The following is a 26,195-nucleotide window of genomic DNA, read 5'->3' on the forward strand; positions in this document are numbered from 1 at the left end:
TGGGCGAGGTGGCGGGCACCTGTAGTCCCAGTTACTTGAGAGGCTGAGGCAGGAGAATGGCGTGAACCCAGGAGGTGGAGCTTGCAGTGAGCCGAGATCACGCCACTGCACTCCAGCCTGGGCGACAGAGCGAGACTCTGTCTCAAAAATAAATATATAAATAAAAAAATAAATAAATAAAAACTGGAAACTGCTTTACCTAAAACTGTGGTTCACAGCCTTCATTGGATTACCTATCAGAACAAATTTTAAGCATGTAAACCTGTTCGTAAACTGGTGGGTTTGTATTGCTATCTCATTGCTAGAGTTTCAAAGTAAAAGATGAAAATAGAAATGTCTTCAGAATTGTCGGCATACATTTTTGTCTGGGTTTTATATTTGTCTCTGCTAGATATTTTGAGGTGTCAGGATTTCGCACAGAAGGTTATAAAATTATAACTCAGCCAAAACAAAATGATCTTTGTTTATGTGACATTGTTTGAGAAATGGCTAATTTAGGGTTGTTGGTTTAATGAAAACAGCTGTATCTTCTGAGTTACTGGCCAAAATACCCATGTATTTAACCTTAAGGTCCTTACACAGGTGAACACCTGATATTCACATTTTTAAAAATGGTGGACAAGGAAGTAACTGCAAATGATAAGTAGCTTTGTATAATCTCAGTTCTCAGAATGAATCTAGATAAACTCTTTAAAAAATGAAAGGCTTGAGTAGATGTAAATAGAATAAATCCTGGTAGGTGAACTTTTTGTGTAATTTAAAACCTTAAAATTCTTTTGATGTTCATTGGATGTCTGGGTCATTTCTAGTCAAATGAAAATTGTGAGGAAACATTTCTATAAATTACAGAATGGTTCTCATATGGAAAATGCTAACATTTGATAGGCAGTTCAGGATTTCTTGCTTCGTAGGTTTTCACAAAATTGAGTATTATTAACAATAAGAATTACAGTGAAAAGTTTTGTATATAAAATATGCCAAAGAAGATGTGTACTTATTGAATAAAAGAATGTTTTGCTAATTCAGATTTGATCTAAAAGTTGATTCAAATTACGGTCTATGCTAAATTTTTGTCCTAAAGTAAAATGACTGGTTATTTAAAAAACGGAAAATTTATGAGAACACAGAAAGTCCAAGCATGTCTGTGTAAGGCATACATACTTTTTTTTGGTTTCTCTCTATGTCTATCTTCATGCACATGCAGAGGAACTAGAAAGTTGAAAAAATTTAGATAATAATTGTTTTAAAACTAGGTAGAAAATTGGAGAAGCTGGTTTAATTAACATTGGTCATAGTTAAAGCTCTTAGCGGTGATGAAAGTAAAATAAGAAGTATTGTAATGAACTACATTGGCAGTTTGACAATTCCTTTTTAATAGAGTTAAGCCTAAAGCCAGATTTAGCATGAATATACATTTCACATAAATGTTTTCATTGCTTTATTTCATACTGTACTTGCTTCTCTGCATAGATAGTATTAGCACTAACATGCTTACCGGTCACATGCCTGAAGTGAATTTCTAAATTGCACAAAATGCATAGTGGTGTTGGTGGACTTACAGATATTAATGTATATATCAGAAACAAAAAATAATGGAAGTAAAAGAATAAGGAATAGTTACATTAAACTAAAAGTGCAGCTCATCCTTCATGGTGGGCCACAAGAAGCACCCATTACAATGAAAAATGTGCTGATATTAACACTGTTAGCACTCGTTATCATTGTTCTGGAAGGTGAAAATACAAAAAAACAGAAATAAGAATAAAAACAATTGAAAATGAAGATAAAAAATCATCCTTATAAGCAATATGACTGTAAGACTAAAATAGTCAGGATTAACTAAACTGTTGAAAATAATGAAACATTAGACTGGTTAGCTATATTATTTGATAGATGCATACTTAAAGATAGTTATGTACAAATTGACCAAGAGCCTTCCCACATACCAGGGAAAGCCAGCTAGAAAAATAATGGAGCAATAATTCTACTTCTAACAGCATCACACTTTCAAAAAGTGGAGTAAGTTTAGCAAGAAATGTGAAGTTAAAAATGGAAAGTTTAGAAGTCAATGGAGTAAATGACAAAACTTTACTGAAAGCCATAAACAAAGACATGAATGCAAACGTGCCATGCTCATGCAGGAAACATTGAATATAGTGTAGCTTTTGCTCTTGCCGAAGTAGTGCTAAATGAGCATAATTCCAACAAACAACACAAGATATACGTTTAGGAATTTGATAAAATAAATGATTCTAAAGTTAATGTGGAAGAATAAGCTGGTAAGTATTGGGACAAAGAGCTAAGCATTTAAGAACAAAAAATCGGACAGCGTATGGTGACTCATGCCTGTAATCCCAGCATTTTCGGAGGCCAAGGCCTCCAGGAGGATTGTTTGAAGCTAGAAGTTTGAGACCAGCCTGGGCAACATAATAAAACCCCATCTGTACAAAAAAAAAAAAAAAATAGCTGGGTGTGGTGGCCTGCGCCTTTGGTCACAGCTACGCAGGAGGCTGAGGCAGGAGGATCATCAGAGCCTGGGAGTTGCAGTATCAATGCACCATGATTGTGCCACTCTACTCCAGCCTGAGCAACAGAGCAAGATCCTGTGTCAAAAGAAACAAACAGGCCGGGCGCGGTGGCTCACGCCTGTAATCCCAGCACTTTGGGAGGCCAAGGAGGGTGGATCATGAGGTCAGGAGTTCGAGAGCAGCCTGGTCAACGTAGTGAAACCCCATTTCTACTAAAAATACAAAAATTAGTCAGACATGGTAGTGCACACCTGTAATCCCAGCTACCTGGGAGCCTGAGGCAGGAGAATCGCTTGAACCTGGGAGGTGGAGGTTGTGGTGAGCCGAGATCATGCCACTGCACTCCAGCCTGGGTGACAGAGCGAGACTCCGTCTCAAAAAGAAAGAAAGAACAAAGAAGAGGAAAGAAAGAAAGAAAGGAAGGAAGGAAAGAAGGAAAGAAGGGAGGGAGGGAGGGAGGGGATAGCTACATCACATCCTACACCAAGATAAATTCCAAGGGATTGAACACCTAAATGGAAAATATGAAAATATAAGTACTATGGAAAGGCTAAATGGAATTCAAAGTTAACGCTCAGGCCATACTTTTTTTTTTTTTTTCCCATGAAGCACTACTCTAGAATTTGGGGATGGAATAATGAACAAGACAGAAACCATCCTTTTCTCCAAGAGTTTATATTCTCATGGTGGCTTCCCCGTCATCATGGATGGGAACACTGAGTCAATAAATAAGAAATGCAATAAACTGACAGGATAATGTCAGCTCTGGGTAAGTGCTATGATAACAACCCAAAACGTAATGTAATAGAAAGTGAATGAATGATCAGCGAAGGGCTCTCCCTATGAGTGTGACAGCTGAGCAATCCTTAGTTACCTAATTACATCATCATGATGCTGAACACACAAGCATCTAGACACAGAGGAGTCCGTGTCCCGCAAGGGCATGTGCAAAGGCCCGAGGACGGGGGCATGCCTGACGTTTCTAAGAGCAGAAGGGAAGTGTGCGTACTGGAAGCATGATGAGGGAGGAGGAGAGGAGCAGAAAGGGAGAGGTCAGGACTGCAGGAGCCAAGTCCTCCAGCAGTGACAGGGTGCCAAGGCGAAGCTCATTTTGGAAATGGTCAGGACGCCGAGCTGCTCTCCATTTTGACAGGGGAGGCAAAGAGTGAGCAACAGATAGCTCAGGTGGGCTCTCTGTAACTCAAAGATGAAGTTTTCCAATTAAAGTGTGAAGTAATCTCATCAAATCCAAGTGAGGGGGGAGTCTGCGGAGAAGGTGAGAGAGTCCTTATAAGGAGGAGAAGAATAAAACATGCTGGGGGTGGGGAACAGAGAAGGGTATGAGCCAGAACTTAAAGCAAGTCAGGCGATCTTCACCGGCCTTGAGAGACGAAGAAAATGGATAGATTACTTACAGTGGCCTCAGTAATAATAAATTCCAAAGCAGGTATCACAGTCCTAAAGCTAATATATACTTTACTGCTGGTGGGAGTGTAAACTGGCATAATCCCATCTGGTAAGAAATTTATCAATATGCTTTTTAGTTGGATAATTTGGGAGATGGTGACAAAACAAGAGTTTGGGAGTTAGGGATGGCTGCATAAAAATCATGCGAGCCCTAATAACTCTGTGCGTTGATATCTTTTCTGAGGAGAAAAGTATTTTAACAGAACCACTGTATAAAATAGTTACAGAATAGGATGCTAGTCAAATGAATTTGATGAGTTCATTTGAATCGTCTGATATAAGTTCTGGCTTCATCTTAATATTGCTTTCAATCTTTAAGTATAGAAATGGCAATTTTGCCAACTTAAAGCAATTTTTAGCCACAAGTGAGAACTTTATCATGTATGGTCCAACAGATTTTGCAATACACTTCTCAGGCAAAATATGGATTATTTTGTTTTGATGACTCAGCCTCAGATTCCCAGGTGCTTTTTGGAGCAAACTGAATACTATTTTGTGAACCCCCCTTGCCAACTCATAGCATCAGAGAAATGACAGGAAGATACAACATGTATGGCATGAAGAAAAGACCACATTACAAAGTATGCTTAATGATGCAAGGTGAAAAGGTCAATGACATCCAAGGCCCAAGAGACTGAAAAAGAAAGTTAGGAAAAGGGATGATAATTCTGCCTTCTTACAGACAGAAGAAAACTTCAGTGCAGCATCAAAGAAAACAGAAAAGCTGTGACTGGGACAGGACAAAGGCCCATTAGTTTCTTAGTCAGCCAAGATCTTCCTAGTTCCTTAAAAGGTTTGACTGTCCAAAGGAAACTGTCAAGGATTTACGTTTTATTTTAGGATGGCATGCCCTGTCCAGAGCGTTCTCTCCCATCACATGCTGACTTCAGCTGGTGCAGGGATCTCAGTTCACCATCCTATTCAGCTGAGCTCAAGCTGCTAAGAAGAGCAAGCTAGTGTTAGCCCATGTTTCAAGTTCAAGGGGCTACAAGAGTCATGGGGAAAATGGCTCATGATTTAAAACAACCTTTTATCACTACAAGAATGTGATCACTCTCAAGCATCTGCATGAGTGGTCAGTGACTACTTTTGCAGAGTCATCAGAGTTAAGGATTAATGATTTCCCAGAATAAGGCTGAGTTGACGTGCAAACCTACGTCATGGACAGCTCATCTACAGCCAAAGGTCTTCATCTAGCCTAGATAAAGCAAAAGCCCACTGATGCTGTTCCCATAACGGCTGGGCATGAGTAACGAAAGAAGCTTAGAGGAGCTAAGTGGTGACTGACCTACCAGTGTAGGCCACTGCTGGACAGACAAGGCGAGAGCCAATCCCAGTGTCCAGGGGTGAGAGAAATTCAAGCTAAAGGTCTCAGTGATACAGCCAGTCCAACCAGTATTTCACGCACATAATGAGTAGGAAAGCAATCTCTGTGGGCAGGACCTTCCCCAGCCGTACGTTACAAGCAGGAGAGCAGGAACCACCCCAGCTCTCTGCAAACCTTCCACCATGGGGACTTTAACTTCAGCGTTCTCAGCTGTGCCAGACCTCCTCCAGGCCAAGGCCATGGTACCTATTGACCGAAAGGATGCAAGGCATTGTTGGGTTACACACACTGGCCCACTCCTGGCCCGCTCCTGACCTGCCATGTCACCATCCAACCAGTGCAACAGTAAAAAGACCGGGAGGGAAGGTGGGCCTTGGGGCCAAAGAGAGGATGGAGGGTGGCTAATCCAAGTGAGCGCTCACACCTTGATTTATATCAAAGGTCACATGTAAAATATATAAATGGTACTGAAGTTTACATAGGATAGCAAAGAATACGTGTATATGAGTTTAATGATCAGTGTTGAGACTTTTTAATTTGCTCTTTTGTCCAGAAGTTCAAATCAATCTCTAGAGCTACGTGTTTTTTAAATATCAAGGCAGAAATTTCTAGAATAGCCAATTTCTAATGAGCAGATGACATAAGTTTAGCTGCTAAACACATGAAGAATGTTGCAGTCAGTCTATACTTTGGAGATTTTCTTTATGATAGCTTATCCAGGTCTATCTAACTCCGAAGAACTGTTTCAAAAATATGATGCTGTAAATAGAGAGCTAAGGAGTATACCTATACCACACTTGAAAAAACCCAGCTACTTACTTAAAAATCCATTTCTTGATTTAAGAGACATTTGAGAGGCATAATGGATATAAATTTGACTAAGGCTTTTTTAGGTTATTGTACAAAGTTTACTACTAAAGGTCCCCATGGCTTATTATTACATTATTATTTAACGTTTACATATAAACTTACAGACCAAGCAATTTTTTTTTCTTGGTTTATCTTATTCTTACCTAAAATCCAACATTTTCCAAGAGTTGGGGAATTTATGACAGAGTTTTTATGTGTATTACATAATTCTATTTTAACAGAGTTAAAGCTCTTTGCTTTTAACAAAGACATACACAGACTGACATACTCTACTTCTGGTAAAAAAAAAAAAAATAAATAAAGAATGCAAAAATAAAGTGGAGAAAACCCAAATAGCACGTTGTGTTTAAAAAGTCAAAAATTCCTACATTAATTTTTATTGATATTTGCTTCTTTTTGCTCTTCCCCATCACACACACACGTGCACACACATACAATACACACATTACCACACAAAACACACACCACACACACATGCACAATGCACGCCAACACAACACATACCACACACACAACAAACCCAACACACACCACACACACACACACACAAGTACACACCACACACGTCACATACCACACACATACAAAACTCAACCCACACCCACACACACAGACTCACACGCATTTACACACACAGAGCTTCTTTCACTTCAGTTTTTTTGGGGATGGGGGCAGGTAAATGGCTCCTCATTCTACATTTCCAAGACGTCTGAAGAGTCGGTTTGTGCAGCTGATGCACTTATCAGAACCCGAACCTTCAGAGCCTGACAACCATAGGTCTCATTTTCAGGCAAAAACGTAAAACGCTGAAAACCTCCCAAAGAAACTCCAGGCCAGACTCTCTTTAAAGGAAGATCATGGCTTGGGTGACATGTGCCGCTTACCATTAAAAACATCTGATTTTGCCAAAACCCCAAATTCTACTCTCCAAACTGTGGTTCTGAGAAAATCACTCACACGTTCTATTTGAGGCAATGTTAAATCATTCACTCTACCCGTCTTGAGGCATGACAGTCACAGGGATGTGGATTTAAATATATACGGTTATGATTTCGCTTATAGCTGTTAGGGTCTTAGCTCAAAGGCTCTGGGCTCACAACACTTTCAGATACATCTTTTCTCCAAGCTACCCACATGTGTCCCACTCAACACCGAGAGCCACGGCTAGAGGGTCTCAAGGGCACTTTTAGGCCAAGAGTTCAAGAAGCAGATACACATACACACAAAACACTGTTCTACAACAAAGCAAACCCAAAATCAGGCAAAATCTATGCAGGAGACAGAAGGTTTTTAAGGGCACCATTTAGCAAGGTGATATTCAAAATAGTTGACCACCAGCTGGGATGGAGCCCCATGGAAAGGCTTGGCGGTTTCCAAGCAACCAGGGAAGCCCAGGGCCTCCTCACTGGGACTCAGGAAGGCAGCCTGGTTGCCTGATTTGAGTGATTATGAGCGCTGGAGAGAGATGTTTCTCATCAGGAAACCTCTCGCTTAGTCATTCCCATAAATATTCGTGGCACTACCTCAGTAAAGCTCCGTGGAGAGTAAACCCTACAATCTGCGCAACAGACGTTTTTTTTCAACTGTGCAGACAGCTTTGAAAAAAACTTCGCTGAAGCCACTGCAGTGTCAGGGCGATATTAATTACAGGGCTCTGTGGCTATGATACGGAAAATCCATCCTGAGGGAATCTGTGTTCTTAGACGTGGCAATCCAATTATATACAATTGATCCAAAGGTGGCTGTTTTTCAACTGCTTGATGACTATTTATAGTAACAGTAATGCCCCAAATTTTATGGTTATGAGATTTTTTTTGTTTTCTGCAAAGCTTAAAGTGCTTCATAGACGCTTCCTAATTAATCTGAGGTCATTGCCTCACTTACGATAATCATCTCAAGTGAGATATTCCACACCCATGCACCATGCAACAGCAAAATTGGCCCTGAAGAGGCACACAGACCTGAGCCCATACAGCACTGTCCCATCAGGGTGAAGGCGGATCATGCGGTTTTTCACTGTCACTCCATGCACAAATGACTTTTTGTCATTTAAGAAATATGTGTCGGGCACCCATAGCTGGTCAGCCACTCGATTGTCAAGCGTGAGGTTGAGAGGGATCCCAGAATAGGCGAGCCTTTTATCTCTCCAATATTGTTGAAAATACATGGTTAAGGTATAATCCTGGGGGGAAAAGAAAAGAAAGAAAGTTAGTTTGTACTCATTCACAGGCGGATTTCCTCCACGATCAGCCAAATTCAGGTTGCAATCTAGGCTCTACAGCCAATAACCAGGAGAAATGGATGTCATTTTTATGCAGGATGGGAAGCAATGGCTGCTTTCTTGTGAATGCAAATACCAGCTTTAATAGGGACACGAATCTGTGTGTGTCACGTATAGACGTCCTCTGTTTTACTTAGGTAAGAAGCAGACTAGACAAACTGGTATTTAACAGATAACAGCATAGAAATAAAGGGGAAAAAGTCATTGTAAAATCAGATTGCTGGCGGGGAACTAGATTGTTCCCATGGATGTTCCCTCTCCCAGCAGGCAGACAGGTGCTTTAACCACCCACGACAGATGAGCTCTGTCTACAAACTCTCTCTCTGCAATTTGAGCCACTTTCCTCTGGTGCTGCCCTCCACGAGGGTTATAAATTCAAACCCGCCATAAACATCCTCCGGAGACGCCAGGGCCTGTGGGAGGTCTCCGTGCCCTACCTATCGTACTTCTGTTTTCCTCCAGCTTGCCGTGGCCATTTCTACATTACGCGGACCATAGAATCATCTGGAGATGAAGAGCTATTCACCTGGGGAAAATGGGACCCTGAGGTCAAAGCAGGATGTGGGAGGTGGAAGACAGACGGGGCCATGGTGTTGTCCACAGGCTTGCCCACAAAATTACCAAATGTCTACGTGATGGTTCTGCTTTTGTTTTGCCAAAGCAGTTAGTTCAGTGAGAACAAAGTGGAAAAAAAGACGAATCAGAGGCTAGACATGGGGGAACAAAAGAAATTCTCTTTTTGTTGGAGGCAATCACCATTCAGTTCTAGAATGACCAAGTCTAAAACTCTGGTGATATTCACAGAACATTTCGAACCACTCTGTGGAAGGATACAAGCTGGAAAATCAAAAGTTAGGAGGTAAATTCTCCAACCATGGAGGGAAAAAAATCGCTGCCATTCTGCACAAGCCGCGTTCTGAGTTCACACCCTCTAAGATCATGTCTGTAAACATCCTCATCACCTGTAGGCAGCGAGGGGTGGAGAGCTAATCAGCTGAAGAATCCAGCCTAGACACAGCCTCCTGACAACCCTTCCAGTGTTCTCTTTGCTTCTCACAGGGCAGTTCACGGTGTTGCTAACCGATGACTGTCTATGGCTGCTCTCGGTAGTGCTGGAATACAGAGGCTTAGAGATGGATAGGGGACATGGGTTTGTCTTCAGGTGCTTGCCACAAGAGGGGGAAACAAAACCAGCTTGTACTATAGCACTAGAAACAAAATACATTTTTAAGCTTCGAGTCTCATAAAAATTAAGAGTAGAAGGAAAGGCAAGAAAGTCCAAATAGGCTGGACAGTCTTTAGAGAGGCCTTGTCTTCAACTTAAAGGAGAGGCAGCATTGAAGCAGACGAAAAGAAGCAGGCATTTTTCTCCCCAGACACGTTTGTAGGCAGAGCTCTGTGCCTAGTAATAACCTGTGGGGGCCCTCACCACCACCACCAATGGAAGATTCTCACAGAGCAGATGGCACTAAAGATAAGCCTCGGCTAGGCAGACAGCACACAGGGCACATCGAAAACACACAGGCCGTTGCTTTTAAGGGCCTGATGAAAAAGCCTGTGGAGTGCAGTTTGGCTGGAATGCTGGGTTTATGGGGAGAAGAGAGCAGAGCGATGGGTCAGGCTAGACCCCAGGGCAGTGACCAGAAGGTGGAAACTAGAATGCCACCTTCACAGCCAATGAAAGCCACGGACAGTTTCCATGGAGCAGAGAGTCATGACCAAGAGTATTAACCGTGTCTTTTATTTCTGTATTCTGATGCTTGGATCCGCGACCCTGTGGACCTTGGAGGGAGGGCCCCTTCCAGGGCTGGCTAACTCCTAGATGGTGAACAACTCTCCTAGGAATGTAGCTTTCACATACAAACCAACCAGTCCAGAACCCACACCCCAGCCACCTCTTTTGTTTGTTTTTACAGTCCAGAGGTCTTTTATTTTTTATACCTATTATGCCATAAATTCACAGGGCATAGATTTCAGCGGCTAAGACTCCAACCTCCTCTTTTACTGAGCTTGAACATTCTGGGGTCCCTATCACCTGCCTAAACTGCCCCAGGTCCAGGTACCGGACAACTAAAGACAGCCCCTGTGCCCCATGGGCCTGAAATTATTTAAACCGGCCAATTCTGAGCCTGCTCCCCCCGTGTCACCCATTCCTTCCCAGCAACCACAATAAAGGCATTTCCCCTCCCTCTGCTGCCTGACCCACCCTGGCGCTCCCAGAACAGCCCCCATGGCATGGTGTGGCTCCCCGCTGCCCCGGAACTGGGAGGAACACACTCTTCTCAATGGCAGTCGTCTCCTGATCTGTCGGCCTTGCCTGACCTAAATAATAATAAAACCTCCATTTTAAAACACAAAGCCACTTGTGAGAAAACTAGCGTAGCAATGGTGAGTTCAAGGGGTAGAAGGGATGGCGTGCAGGGGCCTCTGAGCAGTGGACAGTGCTGAGTGGTGGGTAAAGCAAAGGCCTGAAAGGTTCTTGGACACTGGGCTGATGCGGAACATCAGGATGAGAGTGCACCTTCCCAGGGCATATTCCGCCCCTTCATCACCACTACCTCTCGCTGGTGTGGGTGGTGTGCTGGAACTGAGGCGCGTGAGGCTGTGGTTTCACAACAAAAGGACGTGTGTTAGCAGTGGCAACCACAGGGTTTCTCTACTATCACCCTCCACGTGACATTCGTGTTGAAATAGAAGTTTCCCGTGTTTCTTTCTTTACTCCTAACCCCGCATCCTTAACGCCTGAGTCGCGATGTCTGGCGCCCTTCTCAGAGCCCCTCTGGATGGGCTTGCACAAGGCTTGCCACGAGAAGGGAGAGAACTCGTCCGTCAGCCCTGGGAGCCAGCTGTCACTCACAGCCTGACAGCTTGGGCTCCGCGTCTTATTTTGGACTGTGTCGCTCTCCGCACCATCAGCAGCGCCTCTCAGTTTGGGTCTGGGTCTCGGGTGTTCACTGAGGTGACTTGAGTGGACTAGGGGGTAAGAGCTTAGGTAACAGCAGGAGGGAAAAGCTGGTATGTAAATCCAAACCTGCCGCATGTGATCAGCCATGTATGGCAAGGACTATCACATCAGTGGGGGCACAAATCAGTGTCCTCCTTCTTTTCTGGGATACTTACTAGCTGGCAAAGAAAGGGAAGGGGATGGTGGAAAGGTCCAAGCCTCCCTCCACTCTCGTGCAGCTGTGAGTAGCAAACGCAGGGTTTTCCTGTTCTGGGGGCCACGGTGCCGCCCCTTGTGACACGCAGTGGTGAGCACTGAGCCAGGAACAGCGGGCAGCCACTTGTGTGCACGATCCTTCAGCAAACTCCAGGCCCCGTGCTGCCTAGCACCTCATTTAACTACGAAGCAGGTATTATAATTATTATCCTATATCGATGAAGTAACAAAAATTGAAGAGCTGAAGTAACTTGCTCCTCATCCGCTCCCTCAAACACAAGTAACCCGGGACAGCGGGACTTGAAGTTCGGGCCACCTCCCTTCAGGGCCTGGCTCTCAATGTGGCAGCTCCAAGGGGTGGGAGCCAAACAGTTCCTCATAATAAAGGGGAGTGAGCTTGGCAGGGTGGCGCTTTGAAAGGATGTCTCTGAGCATGGACAGTCAGGTCATGCTGGGGTTCTTCAAAGAGAGTAATCAGAACTCCGGCACCACCAACTCCTCCTTCCATGCCCAACCCATCACCAAACATTTAGCATAGTTGCTACAGAAAAATGCTTTGTAAAAGTATCCTTTCCTTCAATGCATCCCATGCATCCCAGGGAAGTTACCAATTTTTACATTTGCAGTGATGTGGCATGAACCAAAGAGAAGAGCACAGTCACGAAGAGATGGAATTTGCATGGGATGCAGTGTCTGTCAGAATTTGAATTCCAAGCCCGTCTGCAGAAACGGAAGATCCTTTAGACTTTAAAAGCTCCAAGGATTAAAGGAATATTGGCTGTGGGGAGCAGAGGGGACACTGGACTCCTCACAGAACATGAAATGGAAATTAAGCCGTTGTTCTTTAACCTTAATTAAAGGCTCGAGGTGGACTCAGGTGATGTCTGGGTACAAAAATAAGAAATGACTGGGAAGGGTGGAGCTTCTCAAAGAAGAGCCAAGCTGGCCATTCTGGGGCAGGGTGGGCCCGTTGCTGTGGTTCCTGCTGGCTGACAAGGGGTTGGGGAGGTAGCAGTGGACACCAAATGAGACAGATAGTTGATACCATTTACAGAAGCAGCCTGCGTCCTCCACCAATTGAGTTGCTACCGTTCCCTCTTTTGCCAGACCCCCAGGATGCACAAGAAAATATCTGTATCACTAGATACAGGCTTGCCTTACTTTACGGTGCTTCACAGATATTGCATTTTTAACAAATCGAAGGCTTGTGGCAACCCAGCGTTGAGCATGTAAGTCGATCAGCACTGTTTTTCCAACAGCATATCCTCACTTCATGTCTCTGGGTCATATTTCAGTAATTTTCACAAGATTTCAATCTCAGTATTTCATTATTTTTATATTGGTTATGGTGACCTATAATCAGGGACATTTGATATTACTATTATTATCGCTCTGGGGCACCAGGAATAGCACCCACGTAAGACAGCAAACTTACCGTACAAATGTTGTGTGTCCTCTGACTGATCTACCAACTGAATCTTAACCCTGTATCTCTCCCTCTCTTTGGGCCTCCCTATTCCCTGAGACACAACGATATCAAAATGAGGCCAGTTAATAATCCTCCAATGGCCTCTAAGGCTTCAAGTGCAAGGAAGAGTCACCCATCTCTCACGGTAAATAAAAAACTAGAAATGATTAAGCTTAGTGAGGGAGCAGGTCAAATGATTGATGTGCAAAAACGTTTTATAGGCCTAACGTTAGGCCTTTTCTACCAGTTAGCCAAATTGTGAACGCAAATAAAAAGTTTTAGTAGGAAATTCAAAGTGCTACTCCAGTGAATGGTAAGAAAGTCAAACAGCCTTATTGCTGATATGGATAGAATATCAAACCCACCACAACATTCTCTTAAGTCAAAGTTTAATCTAGGGCAAAATCCTAACTCTCTTCAATTCTTTAAAGGCTGAAAGAGGTAAGGCAGCTGCAGAAGAAAAGTTAGAAGACAGGAGAGATTGATTCATGAGGTTTAAGCAAGGAAGCCATTTCCATAACATAAACGTGCAAGGGAAGGAGCAAGTGCTGATGGAGAAGCTGCAGCAAGTTACCCAGAAGATCCTGCTAAGATCACTGACGAAGGTGGTTACACTCAACAGAAGGTTTTCGTGTAGACTTTGGAAGAAGTCTTTTCTAATGGAAGAAGATGCCATATAGGGCTTTCATAGCAAGACAGAAGTCAATGTCTGGCTTCGGAGCTTCAAAGGACAGGCTGACTCTCTTGTTAGGGGCTAATTGTAGCTGCTGACTTTAAGTTGAAGCCAATGCTCACCGACCTTTTTGAAAATCCTAGGGCCCTTAAGAATTATGCTAAGCTACTCTGCCTATGCTCAATAAATGCAACAATAAAACCTAGGTGTCAACACGTATTTACAAAACTGAATATTTTCAACCCACAGTTGAGACCTTCTGCTCAGAAAAAAACATTCCTTTCAAAACGTTACTGCTCATTTTCAATGCACCTGGTCACTCAAGAGCTCTAATGGATATGTACAAAGAGATGGATGCTGTTTTCAAGTCTGCTAACACAACATCCGTTCCGCAGCCCATAGATCAAGGAGAAGCTGACTTTCAAGCTTTATTATTTAAGAAATACATTTCATAAGGCTATAGCTGCCATAAACAGTGATTCTTTTGATGGATCTGGGCAAACCAAACTGAAAACGTTCTGGAAAGGACTCACCATTCCAGATGTCAGTAAGAACACTCATGATTTATCGGAGGAGGTCAAAATATCACCACCAACAGGAGTTTGGAAGATGTGGATTCCAGCCCTCATGGATGACTTTGAGGGGTTCGAGTCATTGCAGATGCGATGGGAACAGCAAGAGAACTAGAAGTGAAACTTGACGATGTCCCTGAATTTCTGGAATCTAATGATTAAACTTGAATGAATGAGGGGTTGCTTCCTATGGATGAGCAAAGCGTGGTTTCTTGAGATGGAATCTACTCCTGGTGAGGATGTTGTGAACATTGTTGTAATGACAACAAAGGATTTAGAATATTACATAAACTTAGTTGATAAAGCAGTGGCAGGGTTTGAGAGGATTGACTCCAATTTTGAAAGAAGTTCTACTGTGGGTAAAACGCTACCAAACAGCATCCAACGCTACAGATAAATCTTTCATGAAATAGTCAAAGTAATACATTTCATTGTTGCCTTATTTAAAGAAACTGCCAGAGTTTTCAGCAACCACCACCCTGATCAGTCAGCAGCCATCAACACTGAGGCAAGACACTCCACCTGCAAAAAGATCATGACTCTCTGAAGGCTCAGATGATTGTTAGCATTTTTAGCAACACAGTATTTTTAATTAAGGTATGTACACTTTATAGACACGTTATTGGACAGTTAATAGACTACAATACAGTGTAAACATAACTTTTATATATCTTGGGAAACCAAAAAATTTGTGACTCACTTCATGATATTTGCTTTACAGCAGTGGTCTGGAACAGAACCTGAAGTATCTCTGGAGGTGTACCTGTATTTACTCAATTATTCAGAAAATGTTTATTGAGTGCTTACCGCCTGCTAGACAACTTGAGGGAGGCGAAGATGAACTACAGCCACTATGGGCCCTAAGGGACTGGCCATGTGGCAGAGACAATAATTGCAGGTTCCAAGAATTCAAAAGCAATCTAGGTTAAGTGCTATCCTAAACTCGAAGGGATATGGTAATCAGAAAAAGCCACTTCTGGGAAGGATGACTACAGATGAATTCTTGGACAAACAACCATCTGATCTGAACCTAGAAGTAAAAGATTCAGCTATGTGAAGGGCAGGGCGGCTGCCCCTGGAGGGCCAGTCGTGGGTATGGACATCTGGACGAAGCAGCTCCTGGTATCAACTTACCCCACACAGCTATTTTCACAAAAAAGCAGTGCCACAGGGCGAGGCAGAGGAGACAGCTCCACAGGTTGAAGCTCACCTTCTACCTACGTTGGTGACCCCCTAGGGTAGCTGAGGGAGCCCTAGAGAGAAGAAAGGGGGCCAGCAGAGGCCTGAAACGGCAGTCCTCAAACAGAGGCTCTGAGGCCTTGGAAATCAGAGCTGGGAGGTGTGGGGGAGCAGGTGCAAGAGCGTCCCCACTCCTTGTGACTCTGCAGAGAGCCCGCGTCCCCGACTTTCACCGCTTGTCCGGTAGCTGGCCCACATGGGGACCCGAGGGAGTCTCCTGGTATCCCGGTGCTGAGGTCCCAAAGACTCCGAGAGCCTCCGCCAGGCTAACCCAAGTCGTAACTGTTGCTTCTTCTCCATCTCTGCTCTTTACAGGGGAGGCCAACGCTGGGGGAGGCACAGGGGTGCAGTGTGGGGAGCAGCAGCTGCCTGGAGGCGCATGGCTTTGCGAAGCAGAGGCAACCAGGGGCGGGGCCTGCGGAGGAGGGCAGCTCCCGGAAGCGGGCCCGGGGCGGGAGGAGGCGTGGCCCGGAGTGGGAGGAGGCGTGGTCTGTGGCTCGAGGGGCGTGGCCCCTAGCGGAAATGATGTGGCCCAGCTCCCGGGCCTGGCCGGCAGGCTCCTCCCCGTGCCTGTCTGTGCGCCCTGCGGCTGCGTGGTGGGGAACCTCGTCCTGGGAGGGTGGACCTGATTAGCTCAGCACACACTCGGGAGACACAGGCTGAATCCTGGCACTGGCCCTTGGCTGTGGCACAGCCAGCATTATCAGCACCTCTAGACCGAATGTGTTGGCAGGAGGAGGAGGAGGAGCGGGTATTGGTGGAGAGGTCAGAGCTTGCGGAAATCGCTTCCAGTGGGGTTGCAGAGACACAGCCCCGTGTCCAGGGGATGCAGAAGCGTCCTGGGCTGTGGGTGGGCCCCACAGACCCAAGGTGGTAACACTCAACTTCTCACATCACCGAAATCTTCAGCCCTGGTGCAGCTTCTAAGCTCACCGAGCCCCTTCTGGTTATAATTCGATGTAACCTGACTTTAGCAAACTACACTGTTAGTAAGACTTGAGATTTATAGCCATTCAAGCATTTATAAAATATCCCTCCTGTAAACTAATTAAGACACAATGAATGTGTGTGCACCAATAGTCACTCAACTTATTTTGTTAGCAGGTGTCTCCACAGCCCTGGGCACCCTGAGAACGTTTGGCTTCTGGTTAAGGTGCAGCGCCAATTCTGAGATGGAGCTGGCCCTGGATGGATACAGTACTCGGAAGGCTCTAGGTATAGGAAATCAGATGTCCCGGCGCCCACCAACCCTCCACGACCTCTGCCACCCCACTTACTCAGCGGTTCAACCCCAAACCCTCACCAGGGAAGGCCGCTGGGGAAGCCCATGTGGAGAAATTATCCCTGGACTCCTGCATTCCTAGGCCAGGCTCCCGGAGGTAAGGCTGTTTCCTCTGGGTGGGCAGGAGCCCAGGGCACCTGCAGAGAGCTTCTGGGCCCCTGCTCTACCCAGTCCCTCCGTACCTGAAACAGCTGTCCACAGAAGGGAAAGCTGCCAGCACCTCTAGTTATACCGTGACAGGTTCCTGTGGACATGGAGGCCCTGAGATATGGGAGTTAATGGAGAGTGCTCAGGCAGTGAGGAGGAAGGCACAAGGGAATCGTCCAGTCCACTGGGAACTGGACCTCTCTGGAGTATGCTGTATACATGTGAGTTGTTTTGCTGAATTATAGTTGGTTTGAACTATTGTAGTTTGTCAAAATCATTAGATAAGATGTCTTGAATACCTTTCTTTCTCTTCTGAAAGCCTTCTGAAGAACTTAGAATCAGCATGAAGAAATATTCGAGTAAGAATTGCATTCAAAACAAAGGGTCTTTCTTAAAAACAGGGTCTTTCTTAAAAACAGAACCTCTCTTAAAAAAAGGGGTCTTTCTTAGAAACTTTGCAAACAAAATCACTTGAATTAAAAAGTTATTTATTCATCTTGGTTTATTTTAGGGATCATAAAGCCCTTTGATCATCTAATGAAATCAGGGGCCCTCTCCACAGACAATACAGTCTCTCGGGATTGGTGTGTGTATCAAGCAGCACAAACCCTGAAGTTCATGGGATGCATGTTTTACAAGCTCAAATTGCTTTCAATACTAGTGGGTAGAGTTCTGCAAATTTGTAAGTCATTTGTTTAGGATGTGTGCAATGTTTTCCTATTGAAAAAAATATGACAAAAAGGGTTGTTAGGTTTCACTCCAGATTATCAATTTCATGCAAAGGTAAGAAGCCATGGTTCCTGGTGAGACACCAGGACTAGCCCAGGCTCCCTGTTTTGGAGCCACAGTGCTGCTGGGAGGTGAGGAAAGTACTGCTGGACCTAGAAGCTGTAAAGGAAGCCCTGAGTGCTGGGAACAGGCATTCTGGAATATGAGCCACCCACGAGTCAAGCATTTATACATAGTGACTGTCCTTTCAAAATCTCCTGAGAATATACAAGCAGCAGCAACAACCAACCAAAATGAAACCTCAGCTCATCTTTAGGTGTATAATTCAGGCAGCTCAGATGAACTGCAGTAAGACATATAAACAACAAAGTTTCTTCCTGCTTGTGCAAATCTCTTGGCACTTATCACATTAAAATGACAAGAATACACATTTGAAAGTGGAAATATTGCTCATTATTCTGCAATTAAGTAATTGACTACATTCCTTAGCACAGGAAATGAAGAAAAAATTTACTATCCCTGAGAAAGAAATGCAATTTCTAAACCAAATTTAAATATTTAACTGCAGCTGTGAAAACCACAGGACACCTGCATTTGCATCTGGTTCAGCAAGTTTATGATACAAAACCTTGCAGGTAAGTTGTCCTCAGGTCAGGGAAGATGGAAAATTGTTTTGAGAAGCTTACATAAGCCCTAGGTGGTGGTGACTTCCTTTGCAGTAATTCCTACAAGGAAGGTTAGGCTGAGGGAATTGGCACTTTTGTTAACAAAATTTATTTAGGAAATTCCAATCTATTCCATTTAATGAGCAAGAACTGAGTATCTAACATTACAACCAACTCTCCTCTGACAACAGACTTCGATGGTATCTAGCTTTCCATTCGCTGACTCTATTTGATGTTTAATAATAAAACAGCTTCCTTCTCTGCCTCCCTCCATCTTGCTTTAAGCATTGATTATCTAGCATAAGCCAAGAACCATGCTTAGTGTTAGGGATCCAGAGATAAGGAAGACAGAACTGATACCTCCATAAAGCTCACTATCTAGTGGGGAGAAAGAAAAATGGATCCAAGTACATTTAGAGTGATTAGGAGAAGCAGCTTTGGAAGCAAATGTGCCCGAGTCTCAAGTCGGCCTCCCATTGGCCCAGCCAGTGACAGGCGACCTCACTGTCCTATGGCTGTCACTGGATCTGTGAAGCCTGCCAGCCACACAATCTGAAGTCCTCAGCAGGGGGAGGACATGGTGTGCTGAGTTAAGTGTACAGCAATGCAAAAGCAGTGTGTATGTAAGGGTCCTCTCACTAAGCCTAGGGCTGGCAGGAGAGGAGTCCAGTTACTGAGGCTTTTCAGCCTTTATACCTGCCCCAAGGCAGAGTGTGCATTTATGCATGCACCTAAATGCTGAATGTAGTCAGAAGATGAAGTAGTCACCTCTGTATGAAATCTGAAAGGGCTGGTGAAAAGAGAGATAAATCTCCCAGGCCCCTAAAGCCATCTGAGAAGCTGGCGTAGGATAAGAATTATTTTGAAAATGTTTTTCTTTGTAAGTCTAAAAAGATACTTTTCTGGAGTCAAGTAAGTTTGAAAAGCAAAATGATTGCACTGACCTACATTCAAAGGACAAATAAATTGTACTGTGAGAAGAAATCTGGAGAATTCAACCTAAGCCAATGAGAACCAGGGAAATGTAAGAGAGAGGCCCTTCACTAAATAAACTCTTTATGCAGGTGCTGGTTTGCCGATGGTGTGGGGTGTGGTGGAGCAAAATGTGTCAGACTCACTGGGTGACACCCTTGCCATGTGCCTTACTTGGGAAAGTTATCTAATTGTTCTGAGCCTCAGCAACCTCTTGTGTAAAAATGAAACTAAAAATGCTCCTTTTGCAAAAGTGCTGTAGTCATTAATTGATCTAACAATGCTTAACACAGTGCTGGACTCACAACAGGCATTTGGGAAATTCTACCTTCTCTTGTCTCAAAAGCAGGGCCAGTCACCCCTGAAAGAAGACCCTCCAGAACCGAATGAAAAAGGACCCTCTTTATTAGCTGCCCCCAGCCCCACTGTTCCACAGCAAGTACACACCAAACCACAAAGGAAAATGTGCTTGTTTTCCTGAGATGCAGGTGAAGAAATCTCAGGCCAATGGTGTAGAATTCCCAATCCTATCTGGAGCCGGCTTCACCCTTTGCTCTCAAATCCCAAGTTTCATCGTCTACTCAATATCCAAATGTAATACAAGCTTGTTTCCTGAAATGTATCCGGTCACTAGCTTTTTTCCATAAAACATTTTTTTCTGCTGTGAATTACTTTGAAGTTACAAATTAAAATTAAACACAAATTTGTAAAATAGCTACAGTGCTAATCAAAATGAAAACACCACCAGCCGTCCTACTGCCGCTGACCCTGACAGCCACCCTTCCAGTGCTCCAGGGCTCACCTCCCACCCACCCTCTCTTCCCTGTGCCTTTAGAAAACCCCATCCTATAGTCAAGTGATTCCTCCATATAAGGAACTTTTCAATAAACATTCCCTCTGCAGCCCCCTTTAGTTGTAAGTTGGTGACCTACTGTAGCCTTTTTTTGGGGAGGTTACTACTTCTACCAAACTGGGCACCAAGGAGCTAAGGGAGGGGAGCACCCTGTTTCTCACTCCTGATCAGCCTCTGGGTCTTCGTTCTTCCCCTGCTGTCTCTGGCCCATTCTGCTTCCCTGGGATTTGGATGCACTGATCCCACTGCCTTCTGAACCTTTCCGTCCAGATGCTCCACATGCAACCCAAGATCGCCATGTCCAAAATTAACTCACTGTCTTCCTGCCTCAAATGTGTTCGCCCACCCTCCCACCCACCCACTCAACCCCACCCACACCAGAAGCAGTATACCAGCCTCTTCTTTCATTCTCACCCTAACCTCCAACAGTCACTCAGCCACTGTGTTCTACTGTAACCAGTTCCTAAAAAAAAAAGTCTTCCATCTCTAGAATGGGATCATGAGGTCAGCTGCAGTGCTGAGGGCTGGAGGGTTTCCACTGATGTCGCCGTGGCAACGGATTAGCGGATGAGTGCCTAGACTCACCAATTGCATCCCAGAAGCAGGCTTACCCATGGTGGCTAGAGTATGGAGGTCAAATGCCAGACCTCAGACATGTTCTGGGTTAAACAGAATAATACAGGGAATGACCAGCTGTCTCACACTCTATATAGGGGAAGATGTTCCAACCAACACAATATTATATGAATGACCTTCTGGAATGTGCTGGTAAACGACAGAGTCATTGCATACTCTCCTTTATTTTAAACAGGTATTTATCTGAACAATACTCACTACTTATGTATATATGTGTTTGTGTGTGTATTGTCTCTCTAAATGTATGTATACATTGAGAGAAAAAACTTTAAAAAATTATATATATATATATATATATATAAAAAAGATAATCTCTAAAGATTAGATAATTTTCCCAAGTAAGAGAGAGGAAGGGAGAAAGACCTTATATGTTGAAACATATGGTTACTAATCAGAGCCATAGTTTTATTTTGCAGCAACTGTCTTCAGTTAAGAGAATTCCCAAAGGGAATGCAATGACTCCCAACGATATTCTTCCAAAGATGCTCTGAGAACTGGCTGTGAAAAACATCCATATTGCTTGGACAAGGCACCCTCAATCTCCATATTTCAAAGCTACTTGAACTGGGTGAACACTGCCCCTGGAGACTGGTGAGTGATTCATCCCCATTCGGACTGTGTGACGTGTATCAGGCTGGATGATCCATGCCTCTGTGCTCTTCCCCTGCTTAAGCAGAGCTCCTGCAGATGGCCATAAGGTTAAGAATTCTATGTTCTTAAATGGTGATGGTCCTCTCTTGGGTGGCATGGTTTATCGAGTGTGTGTTACTAGATTTGCTAAACTGAGTATCACTTAAAATTACTTCTCTGAATCCCTTCAAGAGAGCAGACAAGGCAAAAAAAAATGCTGAAACAGAAAGAAGGACGTTTATTTATCAGCAGGAATGATTTCTGATATTTGGCACAAGTGAATGCCAGTGCCGTACCAGTCAACCTTTCTTAATGGGTTTTTTACTCCTTTTCATTTACAGAATGAGTATTTCTGTCTTAAGACTGCTCCCATACCCTTACACTGTGAAAACTGAATTGCCCTTTTATTTCATGTATGTGCATCTAGATCAGGATTTGTCAATGGATTTCCTTACCTCAAAGACAAATCATGTGGATGAGTGATGCCATGCATTTTAGAGTTCTTTCAATGTCTGAGATGTGCTATTTTTAGACAGCAAGGCTATTCATTTCTGAGATCATGTCTATTTCTAGTTTCTGTGCAGAACTTATTAGATTATTGCTGTTAGACAAATCACAATATCAACAGTACTGCACTTGATATAGCTGAGAAATACTAGTTTGATAGTTGTCTTTTCTGAATTGCTATTAATTGGAGAAATATTTGGATGGACGTCTCTGCAAGGCATTGCATAAAGCAGCCCTATCCTCTAGAATACTGTAATCAAAGCCAGGTAGCCAGAAAGGAACTGCAATGCAGGTTTCATATACCCAATCAAGCATAGTGCCAAAGGAGGGAAAACACAAGTGTTAACCTTTAGACTGGAGAATAATAGCCCCTTATTTCTACTTTTTGAACAAAGGACCTTGTACTTTCATTTTGCCTTAGGCCCTTCAAATTATATAGCTGGCCCTGGTTGTGAGTAGTAAACTAACCTTGTCCTTTGTCTCTGACCATTGAGATCCATGTCTTCCTCCAGCATCCATGGCACCAACTTGCTAGCTTGCAAGAAGGGCAAAATAGACTCTCCACCATTCTGGACACATGCTGTCCTGCCTTTTCTCCTACCTAACTGGCTCGTCTTCTTTGCTACTCCCTCCAATGCTGCCTCTTCTTTTTAATGCTAAAGGGCCCCAGGGCTCCTCTTTTGATGCCACCATCCGCCCACTCATTCCACCAGACCTTGGTCTCTTCTCTATCGGCACTCCCTCCCTTAAGTGATTGCCTCTAGCTGCATGGCTGATCCTGATCTTTCCATCTATATGCTTAGAATTCCTCAATGTTGTCTCCAACTAAATTTCTAAATCAAACTCCAGAATCAACTCAACACATTCAAATGGAATTATTGATCTTACCCTCAAAACCAATCCACTTGTGGTTTCCCAGTTCACACAATGGCATTCTCGCCTTGCAGTTACTCAAGCCAACATTTCTGGAGTCATTTTTCACTCATCTCTTCTCTCACATTCTTCATCAATCTGTCTGAAATTCTGTTGACCCCATGTTAAACACAGACACAGGTTCCACCATACCTTACCATCACTGCTGCTACCACCCTTGTCAAACACGCCATCTCTCCCCATTCCTAGTCTAGAGGCCTCCTAACTGGGTCCTTGCACTCTTCTCTTCCACGGTCCTGTTCTCATCAGAGCAACCAGAGTGATTAATGAACAACTGAAGTCAGATCATTTGCTCTCCTGTTCAAAACCCTACAGTGGCTTCCTGCCTAAGTAAAGCCTAAGTCAACATGCTCTGGGCCCACTTAGCACCTCTCTGATCTCACCTCTTGTTATTGTCACCTTTGCTAGCTTAGTTCTGGCAACAATGCCTTCTATGTTGCTCCTCAAACAACCCAGGCATCCTTCCACCTTGCATTCGCTGTTCCTTCTGCCTTGAACTCTTTCCCCTAACAACCTTCTCCTGACTTCCTTACCTTAGTCAACTCTGCTCAGATTCACCCTCCTGACAGTGGCAACCTGCACCTTTTACACGCTCCCATCCTCTTAATCCTAATCATACTCTAGATGTTAGTTCTTTCCTTTTTCCCCCTGCTAGAACATCAGCTGCATGAGCGCAGGAAATTCTGTCTCTTTGGTTCATAGATGTATCCACAGCATCTAGGATGGTGCTGAGCACAAATTAGGCATTGCATAAAAAAATCTCCTGAACAGTGTGTAGAAGTTCTGTATAACCTGGCTGTTGGTATGTCCCTTCAGAAAAGAGCTATATGTTCTTTCACAGGTGCTCCAGATTGATTGATAGCCTTGGATTACTTCCAGTGAAAACTTCTCTGCAGCTTAAACTTAAACCCCAAATCCAGATTAGTACAGGAATGTGATCCAAATTCTTAGAGCAGATGTTGTCTTGGCCACCTGAAGCATTAGCAAGACAGATACATTTCCTTGTTATCTCTCTTTGATAGCTGGGGACTATTGTTCTAGAACACCCTTTTACTATGTACCCCCCCTTTGATTGCACCAGCTCTGTGAGGACTCCATTTCAACCCTCTGCTGGGAGGATTTGCCTAGTCCCTAGTCTCCTGTTTCTGCCTAGCCACTGACACCAAGCCACTTGGTTACCAAGGGCAAAAGACCACAGGCTTTCCATCCTCCAAGTGCAGCTTACGATGCTTTCACTCTTAGCTGGGGCTTCCTATTATTTTCTTATGAATTAAGTAATACATTTAAATACGTGCATTACAATTTATCTGCCATTTCTAGTGCTTTATATGGAGAGTTCTTTAGAATTGGTAGGCAATCATATTTCTGGACACTGAAGTCCCCATCCCTCATCAGCCCACCAGGGTTCTGAACCTGCCGCAAGCCTGGTCAGAGCAAAGGTCACACAGTGACTCCCAAAGGGCACTCTTTTCTCCTCATCCTACTCCATATCTAGGCAGATGCAGCAGGGCTGAGAGCTTGTTCTCTTTATGCCTCTGTGCCCGGTCTCTGTGATACCCACTCCTCTTGCCTTTTTACTTCACTGGCTGGCTGCTCTGCTCAGGGCTCCCGGGATAGACGGCACCTGTGTTCTAGGTTTAGAGGTTAGATTACCTCAGTTGAGCCCTGCTCCTTCCTTCCTGTCTTCCAAGGTGATCTCCATCATTCCTAAGATGTTTGACAAAAACCACAGGGGATGACACCCATTTCTGGCCGAAGGCTGGAGACCCCTCTGAGTGCCGAGCCCTCATCCAGCTGCTCTTCTGACAGCTCTACTGTGTAGTCTCTCTGTCATCTTTATTCCTTCTCTTTCCTTGTTTCCTAATCCAGGTCCAAGATCCACCCCAGCTGCCTTGAGTCAGAATCCCAGCAGGTAAAGCCCAAGGCTGGTATTTTGTTAAAGCTCCATTTGAAATTTTTATTTTTGCATGTAATCAGTCTTTATGACATTAATACATATTCTGGTCACTATTTTGATTTAAACCTTTCAACTTCACCCAAATCAGAAAACTCTATTTCCTAAAATCAACAGTCTATATTTAGAAACATGCACGTGTGTGCTGGGCCACTGGCAGAGGAACAGCCCCCACCACGCTCCGCCGGCAACCGGGAAGAGTCTGTTCCGGTGAGGTGAAAGAACACAGTCTTCCACTCGCTTCTGGGATTCTAGTGGATGTCAATATGGTCTTGCTGCAAACCGCTTCAAGCGGGTCTCCGAAAATCCATCAATGCCATGTCAACACCTGACATGACAGCAAGAAGACACGGGTCATGGCTCTAGCACCACCGGTTTTCAGATGGCACTCCCTGCAACACAGGTGTCTGAGGACGGCCTCTGCATGAGAACCTGCCTTCATCCAGGGCCTGATGCTATAATAATCATGGCCATCAACCCAATGCCCATTGTTAATTCCAAAATGATGAGGTGTTTCAGTAAAATTAAGAACAGAAATGAATACTTCAGAATACAGTAGACCCCCCGTATCTGTGAATTCTCATCTGTGGAGTCAAACCAAGCTCAGATGGAAAATATTTGAAAAAAAAAATGATGGTTGTGTCTGTACAAAACATGTACACTTTTTTTCTTGTAATTATTCCCTAAACAATACAGTATAACAACTATTTACATGGCATTTACATTTTATTAGGAATTATGAGGACAGAGATGATTTAATGCATACGAGAGGATATGTGTAGGATATATGCAAACACTACATCATTTTATATCAAGGACTTGAGCATCTGTGGGTTTTAGTATGCTCAAGGGGTCCTGGAACCAATCCTTCAAGGATATGGAGGGAAAACTGTACATATCCAGTATATGTTAACTTTGCTCTGGTCCCTATCATTTTGTAAAGGATACTTCCGTATCCTACAGCGTATTCACATAGTGTATTCATCTAGAAATCCCTTGCTCTTGTGAAATTCAGACATGCCGGTACATTCGATTTCTTTAAGCTGTTGGGTAATGATTGTATTTGTTTTAATGCCTCTAATATCTGCTCCTGGTAAATGTAAACAGATGTTTCTGATTATTCCCTTTCAGTGATGATGCACAGATATCAGGCAGGAACATGGAAGATTTCGGTTTCACAAAGAGAAGGTGAAATGTCTACAATGCCAACAAGAGTCGTGAATGGATGATTTTCATTGTAAAAATCGCCATATTTTGGTTTGAAAGTTGGTAAACAAGAAGTATTAAATTACTCAAAGCAGA

At 43.9% G+C, this 26,195-nt stretch overlaps 1 protein-coding gene across 3 annotated transcripts in view; it reads right to left on the bottom strand.

Annotated features, from left to right (window-relative positions):
- Positions 1-26,195, bottom strand: part of GABRB3 (gamma-aminobutyric acid (GABA) A receptor, beta 3) — a 179,444-nt gene that overhangs the window by 63,076 nt on the left and 90,173 nt on the right. For 2 of the 3 annotated variants that reach the window (XM_011981479.1, XM_011981481.1), the window contains exon 2: positions 8,154-8,374. In XM_011981479.1, coding sequence (XP_011836869.1) covers positions 8,154-8,374 — 221 coding nt within the window. Of the gene's footprint in view, positions 1-8,153; positions 8,375-15,758; positions 15,956-26,195 lie in introns of those variants that run through there. The other variant, XM_011981480.1, reaches the window with a different exon arrangement.

The sequence above is a fragment of the Mandrillus leucophaeus genome, unplaced genomic scaffold, assembly GCF_000951045.1.
Source record: "Mandrillus leucophaeus isolate KB7577 unplaced genomic scaffold, Mleu.le_1.0 Scaffold227, whole genome shotgun sequence".
Lineage (NCBI taxonomy): Eukaryota > Metazoa > Chordata > Mammalia > Primates > Cercopithecidae > Mandrillus > Mandrillus leucophaeus.